Source organism: Urocitellus parryii, chromosome 3 (assembly GCF_045843805.1).
Source record: "Urocitellus parryii isolate mUroPar1 chromosome 3, mUroPar1.hap1, whole genome shotgun sequence".
NCBI classification, from domain to species: Eukaryota; Metazoa; Chordata; class Mammalia; order Rodentia; family Sciuridae; genus Urocitellus; species Urocitellus parryii.
In genome coordinates, this window is record NC_135533.1 from 189,778,576 (window position 1) to 189,788,752 (window position 10,177).

The 10,177-nt window shown below is 39.7% G+C and overlaps 1 protein-coding gene across 1 annotated transcript in view; it reads right to left on the reverse strand.

Moving 5' to 3' along the window:
• Positions 1-9,183, reverse strand: part of Dync1li1 (dynein cytoplasmic 1 light intermediate chain 1) — a 33,919-nt gene extending 24,736 nt beyond the window's left edge. Inside the window, exons 1-2 of the mRNA XM_026405781.2 lie at positions 8,973-9,183; positions 8,690-8,763 (exon numbers count right to left, since the gene is read on the reverse strand). Coding sequence (XP_026261566.1) covers positions 8,690-8,763; positions 8,973-9,118 — 220 coding nt within the window. The 5' untranslated portion in view covers positions 9,119-9,183. The remainder of the gene's footprint in view (positions 1-8,689; positions 8,764-8,972) is intronic.
• Positions 9,184-10,177: the final 994 nt, after the last annotated feature.

Sequence of the window (10,177 nt, forward strand, 5' to 3'; positions counted from 1 at the left end):
TTTCCTCCCCTATGTAGACTGAAGCACTGTAATCTTTCTGAGTTGTGCCCACTCATGTGCCAGACACCGGCTATCTCTGTAGAGATTTGATTCACATTTCCACACTGCTGTTAGAAGACACATTATGGTCCACAGCATCATGATAATCAGTAGAGAAGGAATTTCAACCTATCATATATCTGATTTGTCATATGTAAGAGAAAGTAACATTGAAAAATTGATATTTTTTTAAAAATTTGGCTTTGTGCGAAATAAAATAAATCATCTGAAAACTCTGGTGACAAGAACTACGAGGGACCTCACTGAACTACTTTGGGTTCAGCTCTTCTGATATGGCCTTCTCTAGGTTATTTGGAGGACCCAGATGGGTGGGAGCTTTTAGTCTGCTCCCCATTTCACAGAGGGCATCTTTTCCCTCACCTCAGTGAATAAAAGCAGGGAGTCTACTCCCCACCTGCAGGACTTGGTGATTACAAGTTAACTTTTATGCATGTCTATTCAAGACTACACCTCTACAAAATACCAAGGAGTGAGCTATATAATATAAAGACAACCCGATTTTGAAACCTAGCTAAGCCGGGGCTTAAAACCCTCTTTGGTAAAACAGTTAACATATTATATAATAAATTACCTAGCAGAACACCCAACACAAGTAACAGGCACAACACCTGATGGCTCCTATCCTTCAGCTGGCCAAGCCCTACCTTTGATTTCATCACTCAGCAATCCATGTTACACTAAAAATATAATTTATTCTTAATCATTTACCTTACTCCTGCTACATATGAATTAAAATTATTTAGTTTGGGGCTGGGGTTATAGCTCAGCGGTACAGCGCTTGCCTCGCACTTGTGAGGTACTGGGTTTGATCCTCAGCACCACATATAAAATAAATAAAGATATTGTGTCCATCTTTTAAAAAATATCTTTAAAAAAATCATTTAGTTTAATTCAATAAACATTTACTAAGGCCAATAAATACTCAATGCTTATTAATAGTTCTTCTGCTCCAGAAGACAAAATTCTACTAAAGCAATGGTTTTTATCAATAAATATGGTATACACAAGCAAAGATTAAAATAATAGTGTTGGCAATTATCCTGAACAAATACCCATATATCCATATACTGATGGTGGAAACGTAAAATGGTATAGCTTTCCTAGAAGACTGTTTGGCAATATATATAAAGATTTAAAAGATATGTACTTTTGACCTAACAATTCCGCTTCTAGCAACTAATCCCCAAGATAATACTGGGAAAAGTGGAAAATAAGGTCTAACAATAATGATCTATCAACCAGTTATAATTACAGTACAGCCATACATACTACTCAGTCAACAAAAGGGATAAATCCATATTTATTAACATGAAAATAAAATCATGTTTCTGGACTTCCAAGCTATCCTATGGATGTGGACAGGAGGCCTCAGCAGAGACTCCATTCCACACCACTGGGCCTCTCCACAGGCTGCATGTCCCCATTCATGGCAGCTGGCCTTCTCCAAGTGCTGATTCAGGGTAGAGCGAGCACCCAAGGAAGAAACCAGAATCTCTCATAGCCCAAACCATCCTCTATTAGTAACAGCCCAACCCTGTGGGCAGCACTTTGTGGGCAGGATTGCCCAAGGGTGTACATAACAGGAGGGGGATTCCAAGGTCAAAGTTCTAGCAGGGAAAGGTAAGTGTTGTGAGAGACTGTGCCCACTTACAACATTCTGAGTATACCAGACATTTTTGAAAGCCTTGCAGAATGTGACAGGGGCTGTGAAAATAGTGAACAGGGATGAAAGGATCCTATTCCACTTGTTCACTGAGTACAGCTTCGGGAAGACTTGCACCAGAAGTAATAGTGATTATCCTCAGGGATGGGAGAACAACTTTGTAATTGGGAGCTGTGTTTATGTGTATTGTTGTTGTTCTTACTACTGATGTTTTTCAAGCTGTCTTTTTTGAGCATGTATAATTTTTAAAGTTAAAACAAAAACAACCACATTTCATGAAGTGAACCATAGTACATGAGGTGAAAAAAAATCTTATTAGAAAATGATATATAAAGTATAAATCTATTTTTAAGAAAACAAATATACACATAGAAAAAATACTGATTATCTCCAGGTGGTAGAATCATGCATTATTTTCATTTTTTATCTTCTATTTTTCTCTTTCTCTGATAAGAAACATGCATTATGTTTATAATTTAAGTAATGACTTCCAACTTTGAGGTGTGTTACATTTAATATCTTTTGGTTTCTTTAATCCAAGGAAGTATGAAATAATCTCACAGCTTCCAAAGACAGGAAGGGCTGAACTTCAGATCCTGGGCCTCTGGGTCCTTCTATCATGCCTGAACTGCCTCAGCCTTTTGCAGCATGCATTGGGTCCTTTTCACATGTTTCCTCAACCCAGTATTTTCCTTCCCACCCTGCTTAACAAAATTTTACTCAGATATATATCACCTTTTCCATTTATAGTGACATATTTGGTTTTTACTACTTTGAATTTTGTTCCCCAGTTTATTGGTTCTGGAGGGCAGGGACCAAATCAGCCCTGTTTTCCACAGATGGCCCAGGAAAACGTTTTCTGCACAGCATACTTCTAATAAATGTTTGGTGAACAAATGAATATAGAGATAATCTGTGAGGTTTAACAGTCACTGCCCAGATATTACAAATAAAGTAAATAGATTAGCACATTTTTATTCCCTCATTAGTGACGGGATCCCATGTTGAATTTTGGAATTTTTTCCTAATTCAAGCTTCTTTTCTGTTTTTGCATATTCAAAGTGCTTTTGCTGACATTCTCTCTCATATAGACTTCACATCAGCTGAATAACCATTCTAGCAATCTTCATGTGTGATTCTTCCAGCTATTTTCTGGTTTTGTTTTGTTTTGTTTGGTACCAGGAATTGAACCCAGGGGTGCTTAATCACTGAACTACATCCCTAGCCCTTTTTTGTATTTATTTTGAGACAGGGTCTCACTGAGTTGCTTAGGGCCTTGCCAAGTTTCTGAGGCTAGCTTTGAACTCACGGTCCTCCTGGCTCAGTGTCCCAAGCTGCTGGGAATATAAGTGTGCACCACAGCACCTGGCCAGTTTCTGGGTTTAAAAAAAATTTTTTTTTTTTGTAGTTGTAGATAGACATCATACGTTTATGTTATTTGTTTATTTTTTTAATGTGGTCTAAGGATCAAACCCAGTGCCTCAAACATGCTAGGCAAGCCCTCTGCCACTGAGCTACAGCCCCAGACGGCCCCTCTTTTTTCTGTTTTCGACAACAGCACTGTGGGAAATATTTTATGAACTCCCCTCAGTTCTTAAATCTATATTCAACTGTATCTCCACTTAGAATAACAATGACTCTTTAAGTAAAACTTTTTCATCATTCATCCAGTACATATTCACTGAGCACCTAATATGTACCAACTACCATAACCTACTAACCAGGAACCTCTATTAATGGCATCTTTGCTTATTGATAAAATTGATGACCACAATAACCTAAAGCAAAGATTCACAGACTTCAGGCCCAAACTAATCTGCTGCTTGTTTCTGTAGTTAAAGTTTTATTGAAACACTGAAATGAATGCTCATTTCATTTATATAATGTCTGTGGCTGTTTGGGAACTACCAGAACAGAATTGAACAGTTGCAACAGACACCATATTACTTTAAGAGCCTACACTATTATCTGGCCCTGTACAGAAAAGTTTGCTGACACTAAACACTAAAATATGTCACCTGACTCTCACTTTATGTTTGCTATTTTAGTGGCAGTAACACATGATAAACACATAGAAATTTTATGTTAATTCTTTGAAAATCAACAATTCAGTATTATATGAGAAATTCTATTCCTTACATTATATTCCCATAACCAATCATGCCAGAAAATACCATTAACGTACTTCAACTAATAAAAATCCATTTTTCCCACCAGTCATGGAATTTTGGTGATCTTTAATTCTATCTCTGCACAAGATTAATAGTTTCAGACTAAACATTCTTTATTACTTTTAAAATCAGCCCTCACATATTAAGCCTTGCACTCCCTCCATGGTTACAAGTTACTTCATTACTTCTGAACAGCTCTCTAGTTCCACTGTGTATACCCTGAGATACCCTATTTGCAGTAATTCAAGCATAATATAGGCTAGTTTTCTTCCTGATTTATGTTTAAAAAAAAAGACTTTCAAATATAATCCTTGATGATACTCAACATTTTGAGATTTTTTTTTTTTTGGCTGCACAGCACCCTGGACTAATGCCTTCAAGAAACAATATAGAGACTCTAAACTTCTCTGAATAAAATTAAACAGTCCAATCTGCAAAGGAATACTTTTACTGATTTAAACCCAACTGTAATATGGTTTAGAATACTTCTTTAAAAATAAACACAAGACTTAGAATTAAGAAAAAAAAAATGTTAGACCAGTCTATGGGTTTGGAGATCCCTAAATCCTAAGACTTTAAAATTTGCAGATGAGAAAAATGAGGCTTAAATGACTTGCCAAAAGGCCAGGTAGCTCTTGGTAATTCACACTACCTGCAAATCAAAAAAGTGATACAAACAACTAATAAAAAAAAAAAAAACCCAATAGATAAATTAAAAAAAAAAAGTGATACAGATCTCCTATCTATAAAGCCAGGCATTATAGATAGATATGGATATGGATCCAGAATGTACAATTTCAAATCCCGATTTTTGCCTTTCTATGTTACCTTCTAGCAAGTTACTTAAAAGATTTGTGTCTGTTTCCTGATCTTCATGGTGATAGAGAGTATGTAAACAATCCTTACAGGACTAGTACATTTAAGTGCCCCATGTTAGGTATTACTATTATTTTCCTTAGGGACTTTTCTTACTAAAATGTTGGGAACCATGATTACATATATATCTTGGTTGACAATGGTTTCAATTAATCTAAATCAATGAGACACTTTTGTGCTGAAACAGACACACTGAGGAATAGCAGATAAAATTTCTTTACTACTAAATACCCTCTTGCTTTTCCCACAAAGAAAGCTCTTTTCCTTTAGGGAGATAGGTTAGCATACAGATTAGCATTTTCAAACAAATCTCAATTTACCAAATTAGGAGTACTGGCTCTGGATCCATAATGTACAATTTCAAATCCTGACTTTTGCCTTTCTTTGTTGCCTTCTAGCAAGTTACTTAACGGATTTGTGTCTGGTTCCTGATCTTCATGGTGATAGAGTATGTAAACAATCCTTACATGACTAGTACATTTAAGTGTTCCATGTTAGGAATACTGCTATTTTCCTTTGGGAGTTTTCTTACTAAAACATGGGAAAGTAATCAAGATATAGAGAAAATGCACTTAAAGGTAGCTAGAAAAATATAATTAATTATAGTAAAATTTATTAAATGTAAAACAAAGAGGAAAAATAGTTCTTAAATGGCAATTTACAATGAGTTAAACCTATTTAAAACACATGCACAAGAAGTCCTACCTTTAATATTGAAACACACTTTAGGGCCTGGGGATGTAGCTCAGTGGTAGATCACTTGCCTACATTCAACAGGCCCTGAGTTCAATCCCCAGCACTGCAAAAAAATTTTAAAAATAAAAATAAAAAAATAAGCCAGGCCTGGTGGCACATGCCTGTAAAGTTACTAAGTTACTAGGGAGACTGAGGCAGGAGGATACCACATTCCAGGCCAGCCTGGAATTTTGAGACCCTGTCTCAAAATGGCTGCTGGAGATACAGCTCAGTAGTGAAACACCCCTGGATTCAATATCCAGTATGAAAGAAAAGAAAGAGATTAAACATAAATGTTAGTCTTCCTGGATTTTGGCAGGAATCAGGCCTAGGTAGATTGAATGACACTTAAACACAAGAGTCATGGCCATAGTTATTTTCTTCAGTAAGTTACATAAATATTTGGTCCAGCAGCTGGGGTTGTAAGCTCAGAGGTAAGAGTACTTGCCTAGCACAAGTGAGGCACTTGGTTTGGTCCTCAGCACCACATAAAAATAAATTTTAAAAAAGGTATCGTGTCCATCTACAACTAAAAAAAAAAAAAAAAAAAAAAAGATTTGGCTTTTCCATGACAATAATTACCAGTACTTTTGGTAGAGGATAGCAATACAGTAAGAAGAGTTTTGTACCTGGCACTCTCCCTGCAGACTTCTATCAAGCTGGAAAGTCATGCTAGAGTCACAAAATATATGAATTTTACAGCAGTATGACCTTGGAGAACCCTCTTACAAGGTATTAATTTATTATCTCATCTATAAACTGGTGATTACATTCACCTCCCAGATTGGGGAGGGGTAAGAGGGTAAATAGAGATTCGTATGAAAATGTTTTGAGAATAGCTAACATACATACACATATTCCTAGTCTTGACTCCATTCTCCCCTTGGGAAGCGAGGTCATTTAGCAATCTAAGATAACTGCAACTTCTATGTGTGTGTGCGTGTACATATATGTGTGTATGTGTCTGTGTGCAAGGGGTGTTACATAGGCCTATATCATCTTTCCTACACTGGGCTACTTCTGGAAATGTAAAGTCTTATTATGGTCTCAGGTTGGATTTTTTATATATGGGACTCCAGAGTATGATCATTCATGAAAGACCTATATTAGGTCCAAGCATCTCCCTAACATCCTCAAACTCATTACAAAGAAAACCACAATCTCTACTTGCATATTTCTTTTCTCTATTACAACACCCTGAACACTGCCATAAGAGATTGTAAAATTTCTCTAAGAAATCTTGAGAGGTACTCTAGAAAATTAATGCTATTTGTGTAAACAGTTACTAGTGTCTTTCAAAGCTAAAAGGATTTTATGAAAATCCCAATGGTACTAAAAGAAAAATATTAAATTTCCAGCTCATATAACTTGATACCAGATGGGGCTTTCTGAACTATTCAGTTCATAAAAAGGAAATTTAATCTGTTCTAAGTATGGAGGAGTGGAGGAGTCTAGGACCTTTAAGTACACTAGGTCTTATGTATTGATTCAGTGTCAAAAGGGTCTTAGGGGAAGAAAAAAAAAAGAATAAAACCTCAGTGCAAATTAAGGGCACCAAGAAAACTGCTACTTTTGTTTCACCAAAAATAGAACCATCCCAGCCACCCTGTAATATCTAACATACAAGAATAACTAGAGGGAATTTATAAAATGAAAACAAAATTATTCTGGAATCTTATCTTTACAATGGCAGTATTTGAAAAGAAGTCTTATTTAACCTAAAGTAATTAAAATAAATTTTAATAAGGTCATCTTGTCTAAAATCTTTTAGTAATTAGTAATTTGTTTAAATTAATAAACTTAAAATATTTTCTCATTTTTTTAACTTTTTGATCCTATCTCTGCCCTGTCAATATCACTTCATGTAGGCACCAATTAAGTTTTTGAAGAGTTCAAACAAATGTTTTCTAATTCAGTTAAAATAAGTCCATTACATTGGCATTGTGCTATCTTCACTTTACAAACATTATCTCATTTAATCCTCCCCACAATCCCAGGAGACAGACATTATTATTTCTACAACATCCATTTTAAAGATGGATAAACTGAGGTTTATAGATAAGCAACCTGCTTAAAATCAAAGGACTTGTATATAATAAGGCCTTTATTCAATCTATGCCAATGTAACCTATGTGCTTTCAATCACGTTAAAAACACAGGTAAAAAGATAATTTTTCAACTTGTATGTATTCTACATTATAGTATTCATGAAAAATAAATCGTTCTTTTCCTATCTAACAATTCATTAAACTGTGGACCCTGTCAAATAGCATTTCTTTGTTTCCTTTCCTGTTTTTAGATTTACATGACAAAAAGTATTGAGACACCAATACCAAAGTTTTAAAATTTAACCATCATCTTATAAACCAAACTTCAATATCTTTTATTTTTAAAATATAGAAGAAATCTTTCCTGTAAAGGATGCAGGAGCTGAACCTGCAAAAATGTGAAACTGAGAATTGTTCTCCCCCAGTCCTCTACCTCCACCCCCATTCAGTAAGGATGAAAATACATAACTTCAGAGAACCAACGAGATACAGAACAATCAAGAAAATTGAGACATTAGGTCATTTCTCCTTAGTACATCCGTTTAGCGGAAGGGAATGAACTGGAAAGGTGTTCTACTGCCCTTCGCTTATTTCAGCATTATTAACTGACGGTTAAAAAAGCAACTGCAACACAAGCACACTGTACCCGAGAACGCTGAATCAAATAAGATCATTTACACGACTACCAGTCTTAGTTCTACCTTCTCTGTCAATTATACAAAGAATCGCCTATTAAATATTAATGGCATGCCATTTGCACTGGAGCTGTCACGGACAGCTTCCTGTTACCTATTTTTGTTAAGAAAGAAAAACTGTCTCTGTATACTAGGTAAACCCCAGGCCACTAGAATCCCTCAGATGGGCGATCCATTCTCTTCCTCCCCGGGGAGGCTGACAGGGCCACCCTCACATCCCAGGGAGGAGGAGGGAGGGACTTGAGGGAGGGCGGGTCCCCGCGGGTCCTAGGCTGAGGACGGGGTTCCCTGACTTCCCAGCCGTCAGCGACAGGTCGGGAGGCGGGGCGCGGTCGATCTGAGCTGTCCGCACAAAGACAGTGAGCGAGCGGGTCCGCGCACCGGGACCCCGGCCGGGACGGGGTGGACCCTGAGGGGTGCGACGAGGCAGGGGACGCTTACCTAGCAGCAGCACGTTCTTCCCCGCCGGGAGCTTGGAGCGCGAGCGGGTGGAGACCTCGCTGAGGATGCAGGACCTAACGGGAAGCAAGGCGCAGGCTGAGGCCAGGGACGAGGGGCGGGAGCCGCACCACGGGAGGGACGGCCGGGCCTCGGCGCGCCCGGGCGCGCTCCTCCGAGAGCTCAGTGGCCGGGCCCGGCGCCGAGCTCCGGCGGGCACGGGACCCCAAGGCGTCTGCCAGGCCGGGAAAGCCAGCGGGGACCCTGGGAGGGGTGGGATCGTTACCAAAGATTCTGCCCGTCCTCGTCGTCGCCGGCTGCAGCGCCGCCGTTGCCCGACGCGAGCTCGTTGGCCAAGGGGCCGCCAGTATAAGCCGAGGCTAATCCCGGTGGAGAGGAACCGAACGAGCCGACTCGCCCCACGGTCGCCATTTTGGTCGGGAACCACACCACTCCCGGTCTGGCTGAATGAGCGGGGCGGCAGCGGCGGGAACCCGGATATGGGGTGTTCAACTCACGGGAGCGGGGCGGGGCCTGCGGGGGCGGGGCTCGGGCCGGGCCGCGACTGACCTAGAGTTAGGATGGACTGCGCGTGCGCCGCGGGCTGGCGGTTACCAAGGGGCTGCGCGTGCGTGTTGGGCTGGACCGGTATCCGCCGCAGTCTGTATTCCGCTGATTTCGCGGTGCAGAAGCGCATCCCGCGCGGAAAAGTGGGTTGGGTGTGTCAAATGAGCAGCGCTCCTTTCCACCCTTCAGTCGGGTCCATAAATCTCGCAACCGGCGCGGAATTCCACCAAAGTCATTAAGAGCCCATCGTTCATTCAGGCTCCAGTTCCCAGCCTATACCTGTGCCAAGATAGAAATGGGCCGCCCTGCTGTTGCTGCAGCCGGGATTTGCAGTATTCCTGGGATCCTGGGTTTCTTCCCTCTCAAGTAGCGAGGAGTTCCTCAAACCAGACCCACATCAAGAGCAGATTCTCCCAGCCTCCAAGCCCCTGAGTGACAGAAAACTGTTATGGAAAGGTCCTGATGTTTTGCGAGATTGTCCGCGTGAGATTGGAAAAGCTCCATTATATGAGTCATCTATCCAGTCACCACCCGTTTATCCCACACTTAATGCAGTAGGCACAGAATAACTAAAGCAGCCCCCAAATAACTCCCTTTCTGTTAGAACTTTTACCGATTAAGTGTATTTTAATGTCTGAGCCCCACTTCCAAAAGAGATAATGGTTTTAAAGCTCTTGTAAGAGCAGTTGCTTAAAATAACCTGGCCTTTGTACACTTTCCATACCATTTCATATTTGAAGATGCTAACAACTTCACTTGCTAACGTATGACCTGAACAAAGCTGTTATGCAAGTGAGAAAATTCACAGCTAAAGATGGTATTTGCTATGTGTTAACATTGCAGTTAGAAGTCTGGAAGGCTTTGGAGGCTGGCTAATCAAAGTTCAGGTCTAGATTCACCAGTTTATTGGCTGTGTAACTTTAG